At 46.5% G+C, this 26629-nt stretch overlaps 1 protein-coding gene across 3 annotated transcripts in view; it reads right to left on the reverse strand.

The window, feature by feature from the left end:
* PITPNM3 (PITPNM family member 3) overlaps positions 1–15501 on the reverse strand; it is a 92815-nt gene extending 77314 nt beyond the window's left edge. Inside the window, exon 1 of one of the 3 annotated variants that reach the window (XM_063340611.1) lies at positions 14901–15501. In XM_063340611.1, the coding sequence (XP_063196681.1) occupies positions 14901–14922 (22 nt within the window). In that variant the 5' untranslated portion in view covers positions 14923–15501. The remainder of the gene's footprint in view (positions 1–14900) is intronic. The other 2 variants (XM_063340610.1, XM_063340609.1) reach the window with 2 other exon arrangements.
* Between the last annotated feature and the right edge of the window lie 11128 nt (positions 15502–26629).

The raw sequence follows: 26629 nt of genomic DNA on the forward strand, positions 1-26629 counted from the left end.
GTCCTTCAAGAAATCCAGCTGCCATGTAACAGCACCCACAGTCTTCACATATCAGTGGAGAGGCTGGAGCCATGCTCCATGGATTGTTGATCTCATCCCTCTCCGCCAATTACAGGAAAAGCAACAGGACACATTTCCATGGGTGCTTGGCTAATCCTTAACAGTTCTCTAAAGCAGGGTTCTCCAGTTGTCAGTAAGCATTTAAAGTCATTACTGCTTTTACTGTGGACTTTGTTTTCACAATACCCTCACAAACACAAACATCTCCTTCCCATTATATTAGAAATAACAGACACCTTGGTGGTTTCAACATTTAAAACACCTACAAGTATATATTACATATAATCATCAACCACAGTAACTTGTTTCCAGCTAAACTCTTCTCGTTCAGGCTCTTCCATATGGCCACCATGGCTCAGAAATATCACACCATGTTAATTTATGGTGTCTCCAACAAAATTTCAAGGTCTAATTTGCATGTTGAGCTAGTAATTTCCTAAGGAGCAAAAAAAACCCCAAAACAACAAAACACAACAACCCCAAACCCCCAGTTCTTTAGATACATTGTTTTACAACAGATGCTATCCACAAATTTTACTTTCAGCTTCCCTTGAAAAAGTTCCCATTTATCCTTGGTATAAAAGTAGACTTTGGACATTTTCGTTGACAATCTACTTGAATCTCTTAATGGGATGCAGAATAGCAATCCTGACAACTGTGAGTAATGGAAGAGGACAAGATTTTTGGTAGCTGTACTTGAGTTTCACATAGTCTTTAAAACAAAAAAAATCCAATTTTCGCTTCTTAATCCTTTTTTTTTTCTACTAAAGGAAATTAAATCCAAGAAATAAGCCAGTCCATAAAGCACATGTATTACTTGCACAACCTTCAACGGCATAGCTTCTAAACATCTCATAAGCACAAATGCACTTCCCCTTACAGTACTCCTATCAGGTAGGGAAATGATTTTTCTCCCATTCATCATGCAGGGAAAAAGATACATTCCTAAACTAATGGTAGTTAAATTTGTATAGTCTTTCATGTAGACAAGACCTCAGGATCCCCACAGACACTTTGGCATTATTTCACTTTGGCCCCAATTTTTAAGCGCATAAGCTTTCGTGCAAGGACCTAGTCTTGAACTGGCATTTAACTTCAGTTTCAAGTCCAAATGCTCCTTTGGGTTGATAACATCAGCATGCAAAAGCTGCGTAGGCTCAATAAGAACAAAATAATCCCTCAGATGCTTCTGAACCTGTTGTAGTCAGTAAGTCTAAATGCCTTTGAGATACCACCTGAATTGTTTTTCAGCAAAAGGAGGTAAAAACAAAACAAGCAGGTTTACAGAATCACAGAATGGCTGAAGTCAGAAGGGACTGGTGCCCATTGCTTCTAGTCCTGTCAACTGGGCACCACCAAAAAGAAGCTGGCTCCATCTTCTTTACACCCTCCCTTCAGATATTTGTTTAGCTGGTGAGAGCAATACAAGACCATCAACCAAACACCTCAAATACAACAGAAGAAACACCGATGAGTACTGCTGTCACCTCACCACTCCGTTTACAAGACTATCTTCCCCATCCACTACACTCAAGACCAACACACTTCCAACTTCTACAGACCACCATTAAGCAAAGGTATCATGGCTGATACCTATTACTACATCCTACATTACTACACCTAGCTGCTGCAAAGCGTATTCATCCCAGCAAAGCAGAGAACATTCTTCCTCCTCAATGACACATAACTTCCCAAGGCCAGCCCACTAACAGTAATTACAGAACACAGTTGATGATTGCATTTAAATCCCCACAGCGTGCAGAAAACCGGCTCCTACTGAAGCCACGTTTGGCAGTCTTATTAGAGAGAGAATGCTAAACAAAAGCTTAAAAAAGTATGTTTCTTCTAACCGAAGCAGCGGTACTAGTAAGCATTCATTTCACGTTTTCACCTTTTTTACCTCTGTTTTGATTTCTGTTTAAGAAAACCTCTGTAACAATATACGATGTTTTTAAAGGTTGCAATTTTTTAAACCATCAGACCAATATGGAAGAGTTATTTCAGGCTTTTACTTAACAAAGTAATGGGCATATTTAAATTGTTTGTTAAAAGATGCTACTGCAAAAGCCCCACACAATATGCCATCAGGCTCTAAGATCACATTTGGTACTGTATTGTTTTTGTCACGCATCCACTTGAAAAAACTCTCAATTATGGATTCACCTGATACAGTAAGTATGATTCATTGAAGACTCAGTCCTCATTATGATTATCATTCATTTGCTATGATTCATTGATACAGTAGAGCACTATTTAAAGACTTCGTAACAGCCGCCACTTTTCCTATACTCCCAGTTCCCTCAAAAATACAGATAAATTTGTACTCATTTTAAGAAAAAGAGAACATGATCCTCACCCTGAGCTGTTTCCAGACCAAAATAAAGAACAATAAAGCCAAGGCAGACAATTGTGTGCATGCCGGTGTTTGCAAGTGTGCAGGTAAAACCCCTTGTGACATGAAAGAAGTGTCCTAGAGAGACAGTTCTCACCCGTGCGCCTCAAGCTTACACTGCTTAATTGCATAAATGGCACAAAAGGGCATGGAACTTCACTGGAAAGGCAGCAATCCACAAATTCCGTAATGGCAACGGTGGTGGAAGAATCATGAAAAACAGTCTCCTATTTCTGGCGCCTGCAGATTTTCACACTGCACTTTATTTTGGCTTTTAGTGTTTACTATCAATAAAGAAAACTCTAAGAGTTCTGAGACAGATCAGGTGATTCTAAAACTCTAACAAGTTTTGTAGAAGTTTTCTTTTTAAAATCAAAATGTTGAAATAGGCCACATCTTAACTGATTTGAGTTTAGAGGACTTTGATTTGAAAATATTGAAAAGCTGACCTTCCTATCTAAGATTCTAATTGAATCTTACCCGTTAATAGTTTTATGTCCTTACTGGAACAGGAAGTATTAGCAGGTCTATTTTATGGACAGGCACTCCCAGGCATAAACAAATGAAGCAGATGGATCCAAGTCTGATTTTTATCACTTAAATTCCTTCTTATACAGATGACGAAAGGCTAAGGGAACAAGGCTTGTTCAACCTGGAAATGAGAAGGCTTCAGGGGAGCAGACAGCAGCCTGCCAGTGCCCGAGAGGAAGGTGCCGAGGAGGCAGAGCAACGTCTTCACAGTGGTGCAGGAGACACTTGGGTGTAGGTAGAACAAGCACAAGAGCGTGTGCATGTGAATGAAATTGCGGTGTAGCCACTCCAACTTGGAAGATAAAAATACTCCCTGTGATGACACATAGCGCACTCTGATCAGAGGGAACGCATAGAAGAGAATGCCAATAAGCTCCTATTGCCGCAATCGTACAGACTGCATTTCTGAGCAGGCCAAGGTTCTGCACGTTGTCAGTACCTCAGTGACGGGCAGTTCTGCAACACCCTGCTCTACCGCAGAAACGGACAGGTTCGGTCACTTCAGAAAAAGTCACCAGAGACTGAAGCCCACTGTGCACAAAGCAACCAGAGCAAAAACCTGCAAGGTAAAAGCATGACTCTCCTTTCTGGGGAGAAGCACTGACCATGCATAACCCTGTTACAGACTTAAGGAAGCACGTATGTCAAAGGGATCACTGGACTCCTGTCCAAAAGGGTGTGTTGCCCAGCAACAACAACAAAAAGAATAGTTGGAAGAGTAACAACCTACAGTAACAACTTTATTTATACGTAAAGAAAAGTCTCAGAAGATCTTTGTAGCTGGGAATGGTGGTAAAAGCTGGGAATGGTGGTAAAGGGCAGGGAAGAAAAGCAGACACCTTTCCTGAAGCAAGTTAAAGGAATTAAGAAAGACTGCGCAAGAATCCATAGAGGAGCAAATCCATTTCAAAACCAATGGTATGACAAAGAATTGAAAAAAGGACAGCAGATCAAAGCTGAAGCTAATTGAAGCATTAATGCTTCATTGCATCTATTTCCATTTTCACTTCCTTTTGAATATGTTACCAAAAAATACACTGGCACACTGTCCACTTCCCAGTGGCATCTGTCGGGTTTCAGACAGCTGACGTGCAGGTGACATGCAGGTCTGCTAAGACACAGAACTTGCCCGGATATCCTTCCAAACCCACTATGTTGTACATGGAGGCAGAGCAAGAAGTCAGTAGTTGCACTAACACTTTCCACTTAAATTCAAAAGACCATGAGCACCTCCCTAGCCAACACCTTTCTAGTGTTACTTAATCTGGATTAAGTACCTCCTGATGAATAACGCTGAAGGAACTTCTGCCCAAATAAGAGCCTAAAATGCCTTGCAGAGATCATTGCTTTTTTTGCCAGAATAAAAAGCTTTCCATTTCAGCCACTAGAATTTGCTGGGAAGGAAGGAAGGGAGAAGGCTATATAGGCATAAAATTGTAAAGACAAGTACTCAGAAGAAAACAGCAGCTCCCTGGAGAAGAACTGCCACTAGCCTGGCTGGAAATCAGTAAAAGTGCTGGACCCACAAAGAAAGGTCATGATTCCAGTGACCTTGGAGTTGGATGTGGACTGTGAAGGGAGGGCAGGGAAAAGTGTCACAAATCTCCAGGCATAAATTCTGGCTACGAGAAAAGCCCTTGGGAGCATCAGTTTTATTATACTGCACTAGGAATGCTTCTAGATTTAGAAGCAGTTTAAACATAGCCACAGTCAGCAGCACAAGTCTGCGTAAGCTCACTGCAGCAGTTCTTCACATCTACATTTATTTGCTGGCTGGACTGCATTGCATCGCCCCAACACATTAGTCTTATTGAGTCTGCTTCCTTCTGTGCCAACAGATTAGCATTAGCCACCTTAATAGGACTCTATTAACATTTCTTGATTGCATTAGACACTGGCATTGCCTGGACTCACTGATTTGATTTACAGTGGCAACTGACGCATATTTTATTTTATTATTTTGTTTCAGAGAATGGAAAGGCTAGCCCTACTTCAAAATACAGGCTAACTCCTCAGTAATGACACTGGATGCTTCTATGTCAGCGAACTTTATCGGATTTGTTGACTGACTTAGCAGGCAGATTTCAGCATTTTTTGCAAGCAAGGTAGGAACTTACATTTCATTTCAGTTGTTCAGTGCCACAATTTCTGAGGATAGAAGGGGAAACCAAGTAGAAATACAATGCCTTTAACAGAAACCCACTACATCACTAATTTGCCGGTTGCAACGGCTGAACTAGAAGCACATGTAGTAGTTCCCATAGGCTGCTGAGGCTGCACGACAGACTGACAGCAGGATACACAGGGAACGTTTCCAAGTGGCAGAAGGAGAGTTCACAGAAATGCACAGGTGCTTTTCTTCTAGGAGAAGCAGAAGCAGTTTCCTACCTAAACTGTTCTCTTTTGCAAAGTACTGCAGGTCGCTACACTCACCTATTACAGAGAGAGCTGACTGGGGGCTTGCCCTGAGTGCACAGCCACAAAAACAGTGGGGAGAAGACAAAAGCAGAGCCATCTTGCAGCACCATGCACAGAAGCTGAATTCTCTAGTTAGGCTAGCACTAATTGCAGTTAATATTAATTATAATTAAGGTTACAATCAGTGATCTTCTTCTGTAAAAGTTTTGCTTTTTTTCTTCAACAAAGAACAGCTGGAATTCCATTGGTACTTTCCTGCGTCTGTGATCTGGTGGCGTGAAATGAGGTGAGGTGATGCGATGCATGAGTAAAATGCAACTTTGAACAGAACTCTCTTGATTTTCCCTTTACTAAATCATTTCACATTTTAATTTTTCTGTGGTTGACGCTACCACATATCTGCACAAAGACAACTCTTGCAGGACCTACAAAAAACAATTTCCCACATCATGGATATACTAGATCTGGCTTTGTGACTCACCATACTTCACCATACATCCCAACCTCACAGTAGGTCTCATTATGTAACTTGCTAATTAAAAGCGAAGCCACTTCCGAATGCCGTTGAAAAAGAATCGGTTAAAGTAAGATTTTTAGATTTATAATATGCTCATTAGCCAATTTACCCACATTAGATATTGATTTCCTTATCACTAAGATGTATAAATAAGGATCACAGCTGAAACCTATGTCCTGTACAGCAGGAGATTCCGTAAGGCTGAGAACAGCAGACACAATCAGTTGCATCCTTTTGTGACAGGCAGTAAAATAGCTAACTGACCCCACACTGGAATGAGCACCTAAACTCATCCCTGAAGAACGCTCAGCCACTGTGACCCTCATTTCCAAAAAAATAAAATAAATAAAAAGAAAATAACTAAATCGTCTTCCCAGGAATGCCCAGGATCTTATTTGACTAAGAACTGCTACAGAAATAATTCCATGTCCTATTATGTGACACTCGTACTTCTGATTGAGGGCAAGTCAGACTGCACCTCAGTCTGATAGCACCCAAATTTAGATGCAAGGCAAATTCCATCCTTGGTGTTTAGTGACTGTACATAGTTCCAGCAAACTGCAGAAGCAGTTCCCACTCATGTATCGGCAGCTTCTAAGGCTATCCATCCAAAGAAGAAAAAATCCCACTACGATCATGCAATCTCCGATACGTTCCACAAATAGACCTAAGGAGCAGAACAGCCACGGGAAAGGCCAATTCCACTTTCACCCACAAACAGCAGCAGAGCTCATCTTCTCATAGTCTCATGAGCAATTTATCCACTGAAATCAACAGTAGTTGAAAAGTGTATATAAGAGAAGAATCTGGCCTAGTTTCTCCTGGTCAGGAGGCGTAAACCCAAATTCTTTCCAAAGGTTATTTTTTTAAGAAATGTGACAAACTGGCAGTGATATGACAATTGAGCAGTGTATGAGTGCACTTCATTCCATGTGATCTAAGGGTATTTCTAAAGGAGAGAAAAAAAAAAACCCACCCACAAGAGGAATTAAAGTGACCTTAGTGGTCTGTATTCAACATTCTCAGAATTAAGGAAATGGAAGCAGAAAAACAGAGAAGAAGTGAAGTAAGGCCTAAGATGATCTGAAAAGCACTTTAAGAAACAAAGGTCTTCCTCTGAAAATTGAATAGCTAATGCTGCTGATTCCTGACTTGAATTTAACCGCTTGCCTATATCATTTTAAAAGGCCTGGTGTCCAAAACCCACTCATCCTATAAGTCCCAAACATCCTAAGGCAGAAAGTCTCACCACTGTCACTCAACAATTCCACAACGTACCAAAAAATGCTGTTTCAATATTACTTGGTCAGGAGAAAGAGAAGGTCATCTGCCTGTTCCATTCCAGTAACCGGCAATACCTCTGACTTCAAATAAACCAATGCTGTGGACAGCAGGCCCCAGTTCTTTAGGTGCAATACACAGGGAGATGAAATGTGTGCAGAGGACAGTAATACCTCCTGTGAAATGGAAGGAACGTTTGCCTGTGGAAACAATGTCCTCTAGCGGACAGCACGCTTGACCGAGATACAGGGCTCTGCCACTGGATCTAATGAGTTGAAAAGTCATTTTACAAATGCCCCGGGGAAGCCTAGCCCTGCGGTGAAACCACAGCCATGTTACCTTTCTTCACTGGCTCTGCCTTCTCATCAGCTTGAATTAGCATTTACAAACACTGACTGCAGCTGAAAAAGAAAACTGACTTGAGCCATTGCTGTTTGCAGCAGAACTTCACCAGCAAGATCAGCACAAACACTTTGGGAAGGAAATAGCAATGATTTTACACCTGAAGCACGTTTGTGAGGGGGCACAGTAGCAGAACAGTAGGCAGAGTCCTGAAGCATCAGTTTAAGAATCACCCCAGCAACTCCGAAAGGCCCTCCTCTCCTTAACAATGCGTGAATCAATGGTTACCTTGTCAGGCAAACAGGATAGATGGAAAGAAAGCAGGCAGATCTTAATGCCAGTCACAGCAGCCCATCATGCACTGGCAGCGTCACTAATGAACCGGGCAGCCCAACAAACCTCCCAGGCTCAGCTGTGCTCGTACCCAGCCTTCCAGGAAGACACAGCCTGGGATAAGAACAGCGGTTATCATTGGACGCGATTACAGCAGTGGGCTTTCCTGCAAAACTAATTCAATACGATTCACATCACTGCCATACTATCACGATTTAGAGCTCTGCAGCAGGCCCAGAAGTTTGCTACATCTTTTGCTTGCTAATAATCATTTGCCAATCAAGCCTCAACATAAGCACGTGCCACAGACGGGCGACCATAAAAAAACCACTCCTGAATACTACTACCACACTAACCTAGCTAGCAGAGACAAAATAGCACACGATGTTCTCGTAGCTACTGAAAAACCAGTCTTTTACATAGCACGCTATTGAAGATTGAATTAATCTCAATTTAAAAAAAAAATCAAAAATAGACTCTGTTGAACACAGATTAAAGCATTTCCACTTGTCAAAACTTGTATTAGAACTGTGATCATTTTGAATTCAGGGAAGGTTTTCCTAATAAAATTTAAAAAGCACAAGTTATTTTTCCATTTGGAAAGAGGTGCTGAGTAGAAGGAATGATCTTTGCTGCTGCCATTGACTGTTGTTGCATAATACTACTTCTTTCTGTTCACTGGTTTCAGATGCTTCCTGCCTACCCATTAAGTGATTTAACTGAGCTACCCACACAGTGTTACCTAGTGACTACGCAGTTAAGACTAACTGGAGGCCAAAATTACTCACTGTTATTTTCTAGTTACGTTTTATTTCTTCTTTGGCAGATGTAAAACTGAAGATGTAGTTTAAAAAGATGTGAATTTAACTACTGGAGGCGCTCCTCAGGCTCAGGAGCTCAGGCAAGACAACAGAGGGAGGCGATGATCCTCCTTCCAATTGTTCCAGAGCGAAAACTCAAGTACGCTCAGAGTAAGCCCTCACCTGTGCACAGACCACCAGAAAAGAAGGACCATATATGCCATTATTGTCAGCAGAGCCACACAGAATTCATCCAAAGTCACTCCATGAATCCACAGCAGAGACTGAAACTGAAATAATATCAGTTGAAATTGCAATAAAATCCACTGCAAGTGGAAGGGACCGGCGGGGGAGTGGGAGGCCTACAGAAGCGTGTGAGGCCAAAGTGGGACAGGTGGAGGCCAGACGGGGAGAGGGAGAAAAATAAAAGCAGGAGGCGAGAGGGAGGTCGGAGAGAGAGAGCACACAAGGCCAAGGGGGATAGGGAAGGAAAAAGTGGAAGGCCAAGGAGGACAGCACTCACAGGGGGAAGCGTGAGGCCAGATGGATGGAGGACAGAAGGAGGAAAATAAAAAAGAAAACGTGATGGGAGAGATGGAGGGAGAGATTGAGAGGAAGGGGTGGGCTGAGGCGGAGACCGCAGGAGGCCAAGGGCGAGAGCATCACGCGAGGCCAACGGGATGGGGTGGCTGGAGAGGGAGCAGGCAGCTGAGGGGGAACGGGTGGCCAAGGGGGAGAGCACGCAAGGCCAGAGGAAGATGGGGAGCCAGAGTGGCGAAGGGGGAGCCCCAAAGTAGAGAGGGGGAAGAGGGCAAAAGAGTGGAAGGCCAGGGGAGAGGGGGAGGAAAACAGGGAGCCAGAGAGAAGAGGCAAATAAAGGAGCAGGAGGTCAATGCAGGGGGGAGAGGCGTCCCACCAACCTAACTGGTAGTGCCTATAAGGGATGTGATCCTGTTTCCTCCTTCCCATCAGGGAGGGCAGTCACCTGGCCCTGCAGCTGAGCCAATAAAGACCGTAAAACCAGCAGAAAACAAACTTTCCAAAAATTTAAGAAAACAAATAGCCTTCCACCTGTTTGGTTCCCAGAACCAGACTGCGGAAGAGCTGGGGAAGCTTGGGAGCTGGCATGGGAAAGAGGCAGAAATACACAAGATTTCTCTTACTGTTGGCAGCAAGCTACCAGATCGTCAAACCATACCTTCTGTTCACGACCTGCAGTACTCTACGGGCTGACTCCTGACCTGCTGAAGCCTATGTATGTTTACAGCCTTGTGAACTGCAGACTTGGAAGCATTGCTGGCACTTCAGAAAGAGGACAGGAGAGGAAGAATTAAAAGGGACAGAAGTGGGAACTTTGAGAACAAGCACGAGGAGAAAGTTCCCGGTTTAAGAGGCAGCAAGTTGAAAGGCAAGAAGAAATCAGGACCGTTTAAGTGGGAGAAAAGGAGAAGAAAGGTAATCCTGAAAGGGCAATAAATCAAGCAGGGTCTCAGAGTGAGCAAAGTCACTAAGTTTATCAGAGAAGCCGCAGCCCAGAGAAGAGATGTTACAATACTCCCTCTGAGAGCAGTCCTGGGCTGACAGAGGCAGTGTACTGAGACAGGATTTCTAAGAGATGGGAAAAGGGCTGACAGGTACAAAGGAAAAATTGAGAGGTGAAAAGAAGCATTAAAGGAAGAATAAAGTGGTCAATTTTGGAAAGAAAGCACCTTATGACAGGAAGCTGAGAGGAGAAGCAGCTTGAAGACAGTCAGCAACATCAAGCAAGTACCATGAAAGGCTAGGAGGCAGAAAGGGTCAGGAGCTCCCTTTATTCTAATTATGGGTGCATCAGCCCCTAAATAAAAATCAAAAGGAGAGTAAAGAGCATAGCTGACAAAGCCAGTGACATAGTTAAAGGCAGAAGAAAGTCCACAAAAAATGCAGCTTCCCTTATCAAGAAGTCAAATGAAAGTGCTAACTGAAGGAACAGTCCAGATACCGCTGTGGTCAGAAGTATCCAATATAACCATAACCAACTCTTCTCTCCCATTCCTCACTCAGTGTCATTCCTCTCATAGCAATTCAGCAATGACAAGTCATAGAATCACAGAATTGTCAGGGTTGGAAGGGACCTTGAAGATCATCTAGTTCCAACCCCCCTGCCCTGGGCAGGGACATCTCCCACTAGATCAGCTTGCTCAGAGCCCCATCCAGCCTGGCCTTAAAAACTTCCAGGGATGGGGCTTCCACCACCTCTCTGGGCAACCTGTTCCAGGGTCTCACCACCCTCATGGTGAAGAACTTCTTCCTAACGTCCAGTCTGAATCGACCCATCTCTAGTTTTAATCCATTCCCTCTGGTCCTGCCATTACCTGACACCCTAAAAAGTCCCTCCCCAGCTTTCTTGTAGGCCCCCTTAAGATACTGGTAGGCCACTATGAGGTCTCCTCGGAGCCTTCTTTTCTCCAGACTGAACAACCCCAACTCTCTCAGCCTGTCCTCATAGGAGAGGTGCTCCAGCCCTCTGATCGTCCTCGTGGCCCTTCTCTGGACACGTTCCAGCACGTCCATCTCTCTCTTGTAGTAGGGGCTCCAGAACTGGACGCAGTACTCCAGGTGGGGTCTCACGAGAGTGGAGCAGAGGGGGAGAATCACCTCCCTCGACCTGCTGGCCACGCTTCTCCTGACGCAGCCCAGGATACAATTGGCTTTCTGGGCTGCAAGTGCACACTGACGGCTCATGTTGGGCCTCTCGTCCACCAGCACCCCCAAGTCCTTTTCTTCAGGGCTGCTCTCAAGCCAGTCGCTGCCCAGCCTATATCGGTGCTTGGGATTGCCCCAACCCAGATGGAGGACCTTGCACTTGGTCTTGTTGAACTTCATGAGGTTGGCATGGGCCCACCTCTCCAGCCTGTCAATCTCCAGCCTGTCAATCTCCAGCCTGCCATCTCTGGATGGCATCCCTTCCCTCCAGCGTGTCAGCCACCCCAGACAGCTTGGTGTTGTCAGCAAACTTGCTGAGGGTGCACTCAATGCCACTGTCCATGTCGCTGACAAAGACGTTAAACAAGACCGGTCCCAGTACTGATCCTTGAGGGACTCCACTTGTCACTGGCCTCCACTTGGACATGGACCCATTGACAGCTAGTCTTTGGGTGCAGCCAAGCCATCAAGCCAGTTCTTTATCCACTGAATTGTCCATCCACCAAACCCATATTTTATCAGCTTGGAGACCAGGATGTCATGCGGGACAGTGTCAAAGGCTTTGCTCAGGTCCAGGTAAAATGATGTCAGTTGCTCTCCCATTCTCATAGAAGGCCACCAGGTTTGTCAGGCACGATTTGCCCTTGGTGAAGCTGTGTTGATTGTACCCAATCACCTCTTCGTTATTCTTCTGCCTCAGCAGTGCCTTCAGGAGGATCTGCTCCATAATCTTACCAGGCACGGAGGTGAGACTGACTGGCCTATAGTTCCCTGGTTCATCCTTCTTTCCCTTTTTGAAAATGGGGATTATGTTTCCCCTTTTCCAGTCAGTGGGGACTTCACCAGACTGACATGACTTTTGGAATATAATGGAAACCGGTTTAGCAACCTCATCCGCCAGTTCCTTCAGTACCTGTGGGTGTATCCCATCGGGTCCCATGGACTTGTACACTTTCAGGTTCATCAGATGGTCACGAACCTGATCTTCACTTACAGTGGGCAGTTCTTTCCAACCCCTGCCATTACCTTCTGTGACTCTGGGAGTGTGGCTGGAGCCCTTGCCAGTGAAGACTGAGGAAAAGAGGTTGTTGAGAACCTCGGCCTTCTCCATATCACTTGTCACCAGCTCCCCCGTTTCCTTTCTGAGGGGGCCCACACATTCCCTCGTCTTCTTCTTACCATTAATATACCTACAGAAATTTTTGCAGTTTCCCTTGATCTCCCTGGCTAGATTTAATTCTAACTGAGCTTTAGCTTTTCTAACCAGGTCTCTTGCTGCTCAGAGAGCTTCCTTAGTCCCTAGTTACCTACTCTGTACATCCTTAAACTGGCAGTTCTGCAGCAGATGGTAAGGACAGATATACATTTGCTTATTGAGTACAGGAAACAAATCAAGAAACTAAGTCATGCAGGCCTTTAAGCCCCTATTTTAAGGTACCAGTGACATTTCCAGTCTTGCACATTATGGGATTACTGGTGAGATAAAGGAAGAGAGAGAGGAGGTTTAACATGGCTGTTCAGGCTCCAAATCCTCGATCAAGCTTTCCTGTAAATGCGGTACATCTCTTAAAGCTGTTTCATGATGCTTCAGATGTCAACTTCCCCACAGCAGAAATTAACTTCACCCTCCCTCTCAGCAGTATCATCACCTCCTCCAAACTCACTCCCCAAAACCAGAGAAGATATGAATATTCTCTGACCTTTTCCTGCAATGACTGTAGGTGGACTGCCTGCATCACATCTGAAAGACTCTACTTTCACAGTGCAGAGATTTTGGCTTTCTGAGGAGGATCTGGCATTTTTGAGTCACTGCTGCCTGTTAAAAAATGAAGTAGGAGATGAAGAGCAGATACCACACACCCCCACAGGGATATGTCAGGTAGTGATGCGCAGGTTTTGCGACCTACAATCCTGCAAGTGTCCAAGCATTTCTGTGCAGCGACCACTCCAAGGGCTTAAGATCTGGAACCCACTAGGTAAGATCTGGCTACTCAAACAAGTCAAGTCGACTGTCTCTAAAAGCCCCTTATAAGCACATGTCAGACAGCAGATTTCACGGCTACTAGTATGATGGTCTGTCTTTGTGTTTGTGATAAGGTTACAGCACTGGTAGAGGATGGAAGGGAAGGTATATACAAGCAAAACAGCCACGACATTTCTATATTTGTGCACATTCCAGATCACTTTGATAAACTTGGTAGGCTCAATTAATAAAAGCAGCACATTTCCCCTGCTCCTAACACAAACGTGTTCTGCCAGAGAGCCTTTGTGAATGGTCAATTCTTGCTTTTCTTCACAGTAAGAAGTAGTGACAACACTGTAAAGCTGGCAGCAAAACTCACGTTTTGCCTACCAAAGTGAGTGGAATCACACCCAAGAGAAGTACCATCTTCTAAAATTCCTGTGCAAAGTTGCGTTTGAAGAAGCTGGCTATGGATGCAGGCTATATTGCTCAAGTACCACTGAAAGTGAAAACAACGCTCCCTTATTTTCCTATCAAAAGTTAAACAGACTGCAAACCGATGCCAAAGAAAAAATAACGAGACTTTTTCCCCATTTGATTATTTCTCCATCTTCCAAAGATGGAAAATAACCATTTACTTCAATACTGTATTTCCATCTTCTGAAATTATTGATGCTTTCGTGTTCCTGAGTGCTATGTCTCTGGGTGTATTTTGGGGGAATAATAAAAAAAGTAAACACCACCGGGCAAAAACTTTGGGTTTAGCCTTAACCATTACCATGGTGCTGTAAAGCTGTGCCAAGAACCAGCACCAAGCACCCGGCAAGTTTCACATACGGGCCAGCAGCCCTTCGGTCATAGCAGGGTTAGGCCTCCCCCTTCGAAAGCAACGGGAAAACCCTTCTGCAGCAGCGAGAGGCGTCTGTTCTGCCGGCCGGCACCGGCCATTCCGGCACGCAGGGCATGTGCCCCCCGGCGCGGGGCTGCCGCTGCCACCGGGCGTCGCCCGGCCCCGGGCCCGACTCCGCGCGGCTCCGGCGGGCGCAGGCGTTAGAACACGCGAACCGCACGGGAGACCGCACCGGCCTGTTCCCCCCAGCACGTCCTGCCCCCCCATAGCGCGCCTTTGCCGTGTCCAGAGGAGCCCGCGGCCGCTGCGTCCCAGCCCATTTCTCCGAGCAGGCGGCAGCGAGCCCCGGCTCCACAGGGCGGCAGCCGCAGAGCTCCCCCGCGCTGCGGAGACCTTCCCGACCCCGCAGCGGGAGCGGAGCCCGGAGGCAGGCGGGCAGCGGCGACCGGGGCGGCCCCCACGACCCGCGAAGCCTGAGCGGACCCCGCCCGGACAAGAGAAGGCGAACGCACCCGCGACTCGTTCACGCAAGTTTGCGTTTACCGTTCCGGGCGGTCGGCAGACACGGAGCTGGGGCTGCCCGTCAGGCCGCCGGTGGGCGGGAGCGCGCCGCAGCCCCGCCGCCCGGTGCTCCCTCAGGGCGGCCCCCGCCCCGCGCTCCCCTCAGGGCTGCCCCGTCCCGTCCCGTCCCGTCCCGTCCCGTCCCGCCGCGCGGGCTCCGCACTCACCTGGGCGCGGGGCTTTCGCCATGTCGGGGCTGCCGCTCGCAGCCGACCCGTCGCGGCCGCCTCAGGTGCTCGCCCGCGGGGCCGCCCCGGCGCGCCGGCACCCCGCGCTCCGCCGCCCCATCTGCTCCCGGCGGAGGCCCCGCGCCGCCCACTCGCCTGCGGCGCGGAGACGCGGCCGGGAGACGCCGCCGGGTGCCGCCGCGCCGCGGCGCAGCCGCCGTCGTTAAAGGCGCAGAGAGCGGCTCCGCGGAGAGCGGGGGCCGGGCCGGGGCAGCGCGGGGATGGGGCTGCACATGCCGGCCCACGGGGCAGCGGCTGCGGGTCCCTACGACGCGACGCGGGGGGGCGGGTGTCCCCGATCCCGCCCGCAGCGTTCACCTCCCCACGCCCGGCCGCGCCGCTGCCGGCGGGGACCCGCGCCGGGGCGAGGCACCGGCCGAGGCCGCCCGTTGCTGCGGCGGCGGGGCTCGGGGCGGAGGCTCTCCGGGGCTGTGGCCTGCTCGCCCTGCCCGGTGGCCCCCCGGGAGCCGCGGGCGGGGGGCCGTTGGAGGGGGACAAGGGGTGGCGCTGCTGCCCGCGCGGGGCCCGGCTTCTGTCCCCGGGGGGCGAGTGCCGCCGGGCTCGGCCCTGCCCCGCAGCGCTGCTCGGGCGAGGGGCTGCGATGGGCTTTAGCAGCCAAACCCCTTTGGCCGTTGCCCAGGCCTGTGTCAGTGCAGGGCTGAACGGCCTCAGCGGTAGGCGAGCAGCTTAGAGTCTGCCGAGAGTCCACAAGGGAAGTGTGAGGGCAAGAGGCTGTCTCCCTCCTCAAGAGCCTCACTAGTGGCGTTTCTATAACACCATCAAGGGAAAAAGTGGAGTAGGCAGCTTCTCCAGGTCTTTCAGGAATTGGGAGAAACTCACCTCAAGAAACATCTTAAATGGCTCATCTTGTGGGAACAACGGCAGGGGGCAAGCAGAGAGCCTATGAGGGCTTATATTTTATTTACAGCATGCCAGAACACCACCAAATAAAGCACAGTAAACAAAAGTTTTGCCCAAGGAAGCATAAAATTGTTTTAGCAATAAGATTTCTGCATAATATTATATTCTGGGTAAATACAAATACCGAACTAAGTCAATTCAGTCTTTTCCTTAAGCAAAAAACACAAGGTGCAACAATTTAGGCATTAATATCTATATAAGATTCACGCTTTGCAAAGCGTTTTCAAAACCACCGTATTCTATGCTCTAAAAAGATTGTGTGCTCTAAATTAGAGCTCTACAGCTCTAATTTTGCTGGAAGAATAACTACTTCTGAAATGCCTTGAGGATATGAACTGTATAAAGAACACGAACAATACTGTACTCAGATCCGATAAAGGTTAAGTTCCTCTCTCCTCCTTTGTCCTCTACCCCCTTTTGCTGACAGGGAAAGCGAAGTACAAAGACCAGAGGCAGAAGCGGAACTCAGGTGTACAATTCCAGAGCTCTGCCCTGCATGCTCCGAGGTTCTTCATTAAACAGATCCTTTCAATTTACATCACAAAGAGCAAATTTACACCTCGCAGTGACAGCACGCTACAAGATACATCCCAAGCCACTATATTTAGATAATATGGTAGTAGGCAAAGGGTGGAACTTGGGTCAGGAGACACTGCTCCCACATCGGTTTGACAGACACCGCTTTTTCCTGCCAGACCAGCCACCTCTTCCCTGCGCTCCTTTGCCCAGAGAAAGTAGACCCTGAATAACATGTAAGAGCAATCTTTGCCTTTAATCGAAGTTATATTAGTGCCTCTTTGAAAACACACTTCAAAATCAGTCTCTGACCCAGCCACTGAAAGAAGAATGGATTAGCATTTGATACCAGTTTAATAGGATTGGTTTGTAATTTGAACATAAACTAGCACGCCCATCAATAGGTGCCCCATCCATTGTTCAACAATTTTTAATGGAAGTCATACCAGCAAACTGTTCTGGAAGAATATGCTTTACAAAGCAGCTTTATCATTTTCCCTGCCCCTGATTCTATCATCTAGGAGTCATTGTAGATGTGCTGCCTCACCACCCACCATCCTCCCCCAAGAAAACAGACCTTTGCACAACAGCTCTGGATGTAAGAAAGCATAGGCTTTGTTGTTTCTCACGCACCACCACAATTATTCCAACACATATTCTTCCTTTACGGCTCTTTTGCACTGGGCTGGACGCAGTGACTGAAAAAACCCCAGGCTTTCCATGGGCACGGCTGCCCGAGCAGCCTTTGAAGGCAGTAAGAACCACAATGCCTCCCTCGAGGGGAAAAGATTTATTTACATTGTCCTGAGCACTGAAAGCAGACAACTGCCAGCCCTTGACAACATAAACCTTCAGAATTTTTTTCTTTCTCCTGAAGACTTGCAAAAGCTTCAGAAATTGCAACTAAATATTTTTGATACATAAAGGCACACAATTTTTTTCATGCATTACAGTGGACATGTAGAGCCTCTACAAGAGTCATAGCCAAATAATAATGTAAGAAAAATATACTAAGCCAGGCAATGGCCTGAGCTGGAATGCCTTTAAAGATATTTATACATCCAAGTACCTGTTGAGAAAAGTATGTAATTCCAAATACGTTTACTCTTAATTCTGAACATATTTTGTTCTACTGGTGACCCATGTTCTTTTCCTTACAACAGGGCAGAGAAATTCCTCTCAAGGCAAAGCCTCTGTCAAAGGATGTGCCCCATCATTACTAGGTTTTCTGGTGATGCAAGATATCTAATTACAGAAATCAAACCTTGAACAAAATGTGGTTTGCGTGCTAATTCATGCAGAAAAATATCAACACAGTAGGCAGTGCCATGTGTTAGAGGCAATACAGAGCCACCTGAGGATGGGAGCGCAGAGAAGAATGCTATCAACTGACACTATTGCCCCCCTGAAAACATCTGCCCACCTAATGATCCAAAGCTGGATCAAACTGGGCAGGGGGAGTTGCTGTAGCTGTACACCAGGGCCTAGGCAGCAAAGGTTGGTAGGTTGGTTAATGTATCCAGGACTGGATTCAAGCCTGGCTGTGCTGGCTGGCACTGGGTTCAGTCTGGTTTAAGCAGCCTTTGGAGCCAAACCAGGAGACTGCTGAGGAAGTAAGGAAAATGAGAGATCTGTCCTCTAGAGCCAGCATTGTTTGTCCAAATTCAGAAGATAATTGCTTATTTCAAGAAGGGGTGACGCTGAGTGCAGTTCCATCAGGATTTGTGGGATGTCAGTGATACAGCAGTGCGGACTCAAGGAAAGCAGCTGATGAGGAAGGTGCAGTGAAGGTCAGGAGAACCCTTTAAGCTCAGTTCCTATATCCTTCTTGGAGTCACCATCGAATTGGAGAGGCAGCCCTAAGCAGCAGACAACATATTGTGTCAGAGAAAACAGCAGGCAGTAGAGCAGCTCACAGCCAAGTGCTGCACGTCAGCCACCCACTAGAAGAGGGTTGCACTGTGCTGTTTTACTTGGAAGGACTAAGAAATTCTCTGGCAGCAGATACACCTGCTTTGTGGCTGCTCTTGCCAGGGAAACAGCCAAAGAAGCTGTCCAGGATCCAAGAACAAGCCTTGAGATGGCAACTCTTGGCAACATAACTTCAAATAGTTTGAGAGGCCTCTCCGCACTGTTTATGTGTCACCCATAGCCAAAATAAAAAAGAGGCGGGATATGTCAGAGCCCAGCACTTCAGAGGAGAGCAGCATTCTGCCAAAAAACAAAGGGAACAAAATCGTAATCTGCAGAGGCATAACAGAAGACGGCAATAGATGGGCAACTGGTCTCAACAAAGACTTTACGGTACTTCCAGGTACAGGGAATTGTCTAGCAGGAAGGTACGTGGCTGGGTGAGGAGGCTTGATGTCGCCAGGTTGCTGCCAGCTCTAGTTAATCCCAGGCACCAGAAAGCCTCATACAGCCCTTATTACTAAGGTTGCACTGACGGACACCAGGATTACTCAGCTTTGCAGCTGGAGCTGGATGCGTGGCTGTAAAAAGTCCACAACGGGCACAGGGCACCCAGACAAATGCCTGGCAATGAAAATTTTCCTACCAGTATCACAGGTGTTGCTCTGCAGAGAAGCAGGGTCTAACTAATGGCCAAGACCACTGTCAGCAGGTGCAGAAGCAAGAGCTGAGGGATGCTCAGTCCTGAAGCAGCCAGCCCCCTCATCTCTCACTTCTTCACTGGCCCTGGACGGGAAGATACACTTTCCTCCCGCCTCAAGTCTTCTCAATAACCAGAGCCTGTCCAATTAAAGGTCTGTCAGAGCAGGAGCAGACTGGTTCCGATCAACGATGTCAGGGCTGAGGCCTTCTTAAATGCAGGCAAGGAAAACTGGTACTTGCTGGTTTAACTCCAGTGCTCTCCAGTATTGATAGCTACACGAGGAGGAAGGCACAAGGTATGAAAACAGATGGAAAGAAAGTTGTTAAGAATTAAAATCGCAGCAGCGAAGCAGGATTTCATAAGTAATTAATTTATATCTAGTATTTGTTACCACACTGCAGAATCACTACTTTAATCAAGATTGTCTGTTTTCCCTGCACTGTTTACAATTGTTTAATAAAAGGGAGAGATTTGCTGAGCACAAGGCAAACAGCTTCCAGTTCCAGATGGGAGACAGAAATACAGCTCACAAAAACTCTTTGGGTACAAATGAGAGCACATGGAAGATGTGCTCCAGACCCTACAGGAAAGCTCCCACATTCAAATATGCCCGTATAGTCATGATTTTTTATACTTGGCGGTGCTGCAGAAAGAGTTACTTTGAAGAAGCAGTCCTCCCTGTCCACTCTAAATAGCACACCAAGGACATTGATCTTAGCAATTTTCAGAAGAACAGTTCCACAGATTAAAAAAAACAAGTGCTCAGAAATCCATGAATCAAAACTTAAAGGAATAGTATGAAATTGTAGCAGCTGTAGATTTTTATGCTTTTGTGGGCTTTTTTTGTCAAGTTTTGACATGGGGAGGGAAGGAAGCTGGAAAAGGAGGGCAATGTCTTAATTTTCAAAATGTTAGAATACAGGTCGCGTTTGTCAAGCTTTCCACTCTCAAAAATCAGGACAGGACTGTGACAAAACTGTCCTGTTGAGAGGGAAAGGAGGAAGAAGCAAGCAAATCCACACGTACAATTTTTATCTAGATTACTTCAAACACGCAGAAAAAGCCTCAGTTAATCAGCATCTACTGATTAAAAACAAAAGCTAAAACTTGCCATGGCTACATACTGACTGGTTTGCTCATACTATACTCTTTCTGATTAGATATCTCATTCTTTCAATATGGAATAGCTCAGATTTTGTCCTGTCTTGCCTCCCTGTTCTAACCCACTGTTAAAGAATAACCCGGACTCTCCAATCTCCAATATTACTGATACTCGCTCTGCTTTATTGAGCCCTTTATGATTTTTCCATTGAAAAAAAGAGGAAGACGGTGATAAAATTGCAGGGTCTCTCCATTTCAGTGGTTAAGCGGTTAAGCACAGGGCATCTATTCTTTCCATGTGGAAAAGTCTATCAGTTTCCCAATGTTATTTTCCATAAAGGCAGCCTGTTTTTTTCTAAAACATTGTTATAGCGGCTTAAGGCGTTGCTAGGAAGCCTTCTTCCCAGAGCCTGATTGCTGGTCCATAGCAGAGCAGAATGTTAGGAAAGATCAGCAGGAGGATGGCCTATGATAAATGCAAGAAGATTTGTTGATGAATATCAGCTTGATCCTAAATCCATCTTTTTATCCTAAATGAGGGACTGGGTATTTGAAAAAAAAAAAAACAAAAAACAAAAAAACAACAACACCTGGATACATTCAGGAGAACAAAAATTAAATGCTGAAGGAGTAATCAGACAGCACAGCTCTCTGGGTGCTTAGACAGCAGGCTATTTTTAGTCATCTGTTTCCTAACTGAAACGCTGAGGGGAGAGGGAGAGACCGTGATACAGGATTTTTCGAAGCATCCCCGTTCTGCAGTGCAGCAGCAGCTGTTTGCACAGACAGACACAGCCTCCATTTCCACACCTCTCTCAGGCACAGACCCGTCCCAGCAGCGCGACGGCCCGTCCTGCTGCTGCGAGCGATGCTGCAAAGGGCCCGAGCTCTGCCGCGGCTCGTCACACCCCACCAGGCTGGGTGCAGGATGGCAGCTGTGTGACGGGGGCACCTGTGCGAACCACGCTCACGCTCCAGTCCTACTTGGAGCGAGGTAAAGCAGAGGAGCCCAAGAAATCAGGCAAAGAAGGATTCAGCAGGATGGAGGCTTTCACACCATGCTGCCATGCCACCCATATCAATTTGACTGAAGTTAGACCTATCCTTGATAATTATGAGACTGTCACAGCTGAGAAACTCAGAGCGGCGCAGCTAGGCTGGCATTAAATTGTCACTGCCGGGTACCAGTAGCCGTACAGCTGTGACATCAAACGGTTTCTCTGAAGCTGCAAAGCATCTGCAGGAAGGAAGGGAGTTACTTGTGTAGTTAGCCCCTCTGAGTTCTCCACTACCAAAGGTATATTGCAGTCAATAACCAAGTCAGACTGTCGGCTATAAACAGCCATTATACTTTGACAATAGCATACACATTTCTTTATACCATGTTTAGAGAGGTAACAGTTTGGAAAGTCCTATCATAGATGAACTGGAAATGCACAATGCTCCTAAAAAAAGCATTTTTTCCCCCAGGACTTGCACCTTGTTTTCTGCTGGTACACAAGTTATTCAGAACCAGCTCACAAAAAGATATAGGGTGGGTGGGGTGAAAGCCCCCCAACTCATATTTTTCTACCCATCAACCCACAAAGGCCCAGACTGAGACAAGAGACTGACTCCGCAGCTGCTGTGCATACTCTGGGTGACTCCGTGCACATCCCTTTCCTCACCTGTAATACAATTCTAGATCTACTAATATTTCCAGCAGTGGTTTCTCTTGAAGTAAGCAAGACTCACCTACTATAACTCCCAAACCGCTGGCTTCTTCCCTCTTTAGCAGGTATCTGATCTTCACTTTACATGTTGAGGAAACGGGCTCCTCAGGCATTCACAGCTTCTGGCCAAGAGACAATTATCGTTGTCCTGCTGTGCAGACAGAGTAAGACCGCATACTAGGCACTGGCTATTTCAATACCCACTTTGTCTCTAGTAAGAGGAGTAAAAAACCAAAAGTTTCTACCTGCAGGCAAAGTCACACAATGCTGTGCAAAGGAAAGGGAAAAATCTCAACATTAATTAGAAACTTGCCTAGAAGTCACAGACTGGAGAGGATTGGACAAAGCTGACACCGGAGTGGCAGAACTCTGGCTAAAGATGCTCTAATTTGTAAAGCAGATCGTCTCAAGGGTCTATTTAAACAGATTAATGCAATAATCTGCCTGAGTCATTGTGCTATCACTGCATCTCAGCTTCCTCTGGAGATGCTACTAGCAAGAGCTCTGCGAGGTGCCAGCAGTGATATGATTTACCTTCTTCAATGTGGGAAGAAGGTGTGCATTTGAAGAAGTGACATGCGCCCTTCAATCCTGCTAAGATGGATCAGATCCACTTAGGTTACTGTCTCGGCAAAAGCCACCACAGTGCTATTAAGCAGATTAAAAATAAATAAATAAAATTCCATTGTTACAGTGTTTCTAAATAAAGCAAAAAGATACCGACCTTGGCCATATGAACCTATCCACTTTCCATCTGTCAAAATGGAAAATTAAAAACATTTATTATCCAAATCAAAAACCACTGACACAGTGCGTTGGAAAGACAATGCTGCTTGGTGCTCTGGAGAGCTGAAACTGCTCTGTGGGCATCTGGCAGACTTCAGCAAGCTTTCCTCCCATGCATGTATGTGCAGCTTTGTTCAGCTCACACAATTTTGGTTCAAGAGACGGATCTTCCCGGGCTCAGCTTTGCTAAGACACGCCGCCTAGATCCACAGCTGGAGCTGATACAGCTGGATTGCTCAGTTCCAGAATCAGGCCTCCATATAAACCAGGGTGATGCCGTCAGCATAATGCAGAAGAGCAGGTCAGTAATGGTGAGCGGAGGCACCCTGATGAGGCTGGTGCATTCCAGAGGGTGAAACGCCACCTCCCGTCTTCCCACTGCTATTAATAACCTCTTGTTCGAGAAGTCTTCATGCTGATGTTAAATGTCACCCTACACCCCCTGCCTCAGATTAATAACTTACTTAGAGAGTGTTTTCTGTCGGTGGCACACATGGCCCTCATTTATCAGTACCACGTTAAGAGGCAGCTATGGAACCATCTGTGTGGTGCACAGGGAGGAATAATACCAAGCATGCAGAAACTATGCTTGCAAGGCTGCCATTTTCAAACTCCTTTATGACCCTTCAAGCTCAGCTACTCCAGGTTACTGCCAGCCTTTCCCTTACTCTGACAAAGAAGATTTTGCTAAATTTTTGGCACTGAGTCCTCATCCTGGAGCCACAGGACCTGGTTAGCTTTCAAAGAACATTACTGGACTGCAAATATTTTTCCCCCGCTTCCTTGCCACAACGCAATTCGTCCTATCTTTTGGCACAAGCCAGGTAGATTAAGCAGACATTGGTGGTTTTCAGATGTTTTGGGGAAGATTCAACCTGGCAGCAGGGTTATAGTGGAGAGAGATTTGCCTCTTCCACTCGTTCTGCTTCCGCATAACTCGCTGCCTAAAGGGTCGGTGTCTCATCGCCCACGGGACTAAACATACACAAGGCAAAATAAAACCTCTGCATCTTTCCCACAGCATCGGCACTTACTGACCCAGAGCTCTGCCCTGTCTGGGATGGGGGTCAGGCCGGCCTTTGACCAGTGGCAATGATGGACCCTTCTGAGAACAGCCTGGGATGCACAATGTGTCACTAACTCCCACCCCGGCCCCAGGGGTTCTGGCTGTGCCTGCAGGGAAAGTCCAAGCCTTTCAGAAAGGGAACAAATGTCCTGGTTACCGAAGTTTCTTTGATTATATTATTTCTTATATTATTCTCTGGGCAGCCTTCTACAGTTGGTTCTATTTTGTACAGATTTCAGGACGCCGGAAGGGCCCGCTTGAGGAGCTCTCTATATGGAATGGCCCAGCTTGATCTCCCTTGGGCATCTCAGTTTGGGTCCATTTGAACAATGCTATTTATGTTTCAGTAATACTGGGGACTTTTTGTTCCATGCCAGCTCAAAAAGGGACAGAAACTGCTACAGTGAGTTAAAAAGGAAGAGGAAGAAGAAAGAAAAAGAGGCGCCATGCACATTTTAAGAGGTTTATTAATAAATGACACCGATGGTGCCCCCTTCTGCTGATATAATCATTGTTAAGCGTGTGTTCCTGAGGTGGTTAGAAATCCACGCTGGAAGTCTTGACAACAGAAGCAACCACTCTTTTCTTTCTTCCTCTTTTAAAGAAGTTTACTTGTTCTCTATCTCTGTCCTGCTCACCCAGTTCTGTTTGGCTGTTTTGAGCTCAGCCCAAATACTCAGAAGCAGGAGAGGGAAGTCAGGGGATGGGTATTGGGGTGGGGGGAAGGCAGCAGCAGCCTTACCTTTAGTTTAATTGGTGCTACTTGGTTTCATATTCAGAATGAACTTCTTTTCGCAAGCATTCCCAGACAATTACAGAGAGCGTAACCTTTCATTTGAATTTCAGCCACATTTACAAACCTCAGAGATGCATGAGAGTTCCAGTGAAAACTCCTTGACAGCAAACTGCCTTTCACTCAGCTGCCCGCGCTGGTGTGGCCCACAGAACTGACACTATGAAGACCAGGTTCTTGGCAGATCGCCCCAAACTGAAGACCAAATCCTGACAATTGCTGAGCACTAAACTCCAACTGAAACTGCAGGAGCTTGTCCCCACCAAGACTTCCCTGGGACAACTAAAGATCAACCCCCCAGACACAACCCTTCCTCACATTGCTATTGTCATGTTTGACTCACAGAAGGAAAGGAATAGCCGAGGATAAAAAAAAATAAAAAAAAAAAATCAGTGCAATAAATAAATGAGACTCAGATTACCAAGAGAGGTTAAAACCTGCAGAAATTCGGGATTGCTTAATTTCTATCAGGCAGATGCAAGTAAGATGTCTCAAGCTTTTGTTCTGCTCATGAGAAGGCTGAGCAAAACTTCCCTGAACACAAAGGGGGTGGTAGCAGAAAAAGTATTGCAATTTAATTTCAAAAAAATCAGCATTTTCTGACCCTGACTTCATCAACACTGATTGTTCTCTTGCTCTGCATTTGGTTTGATCAAGATAACTCCACTGACTACCCCTTGCTCAGAGACAAGTGCATTACCGAGTAAGAATTTAGACTGCTGTAACTAAGTGATAACTGATTAGCACTGCTTTCCTTCCAATGAGGAAGTAAACTTCAAAGGCATCTTGAATAGCTTGAGGTACATCTTTTCTATCAATATAAATCAAGATCTAATGAACAACAATATGGAAAAGAAATCAGCCCAAGAGTTTTGCACATGTTAGCAGAAACATCCAGTTTTCCTTTCAGCTGTCAGCAGGCGGGACAGACTAATGACACGTTGGTTTTCCTTGTCAAGCTCACTACAATTTCCAACCCCCTTCCTTTTTCATTGCACTTCGTCTATTTTAAAATAATCTGCCCACACAGAGAAACACTCCGTGACACGTAAGGTATAAACAGCCGAGACAATGTGTGCCCTGAGAGCAAAGGGAGCGGAGCACCAGGCTCAGGAGAACACAGGCCTGTTCCAGGTACCCTCTGGGGTTTGCCGCGCAGGGTGGCCAGTGCCCGGTGGCAGCCACAAGCTGTTTGTGGCTCGCAGCAGCCTTCAGGGGCCAGACCAGCCTTTTGCTGCATTACCCCACGGACCTGCTCAGCCAAAGCTGCCACCACGACGGCGCAGGGGACAGGGCAGAGGTCCTTCCTCCCCATCACGGCACCTGAAAACACCAGCCACAAAATAGCAGTGCTCTGCTGCTGTCACTTGATCTCCAGTTCAAACACAGCCTGTAGAGAGACTCCATACGGTTACTAATCCCACACAGGCCTCTGCCAAAGGACTTTTGCAACTACAGAGATAATGAAGGGCTGTTGACCAGGAGAACGGGGAATCTATTGACAGCCCTTTCACTCATAAAATGACCTAAGTTATAGCCTTTCCTTGCCTCCAAGCCTATTAAATCTTGTTTCCTAACCTCTGACACAGCCACAAACAGGAAGCTAAAACCTGTCTAAAAAGAAGCAAAAATAATGGAATTCTAATCAGTTAACATGGATCAGAGTAAGTCTTTCTGCAGAAAATCTTCTTTCTGGGACACCCTTCCTCCCTCCCTCCCTCCCTCTCCCAGCTCCTGTCTAAATCTTTTACAAGTAATAAAGCCCAGCTTACCATCACACAGTGGCCAGGCTGAGATAAGCCAAAGGGCTTGGCAGGCTGGAGCATCCCTCAGCTTTCAGTCCCACAGGTTTATTCCTCCACAGCAAGAGTGCCGCTCTGCACGGAGCCAGCCCCTTCGCATCAGGGCTGCATCCGCACCCAGCCCTGCGAGCTGGCCACGGTCAGGTTGATGTAAGTCAGGTTGATGTAGGGGTTATAAGAAGCAACACTGAAACAGATCCTTAGGGGAACTAGACCAAGACACCAGTGACATTCAGTCCCTACTGGTTTTAGTGGAAGCCCAAAAGACTAGCAAGCAGCTTCAAAAATCACCACAGTCAGCCAGGTTCTGGCTCCACAGAGCTTTCAGGTACCAAACAGAGGGCGGAGGACAAGTGCT

Source organism: Chroicocephalus ridibundus, chromosome 7, assembly GCF_963924245.1.
Source record: "Chroicocephalus ridibundus chromosome 7, bChrRid1.1, whole genome shotgun sequence".
Lineage (NCBI taxonomy): Eukaryota > Metazoa > Chordata > Aves > Charadriiformes > Laridae > Chroicocephalus > Chroicocephalus ridibundus.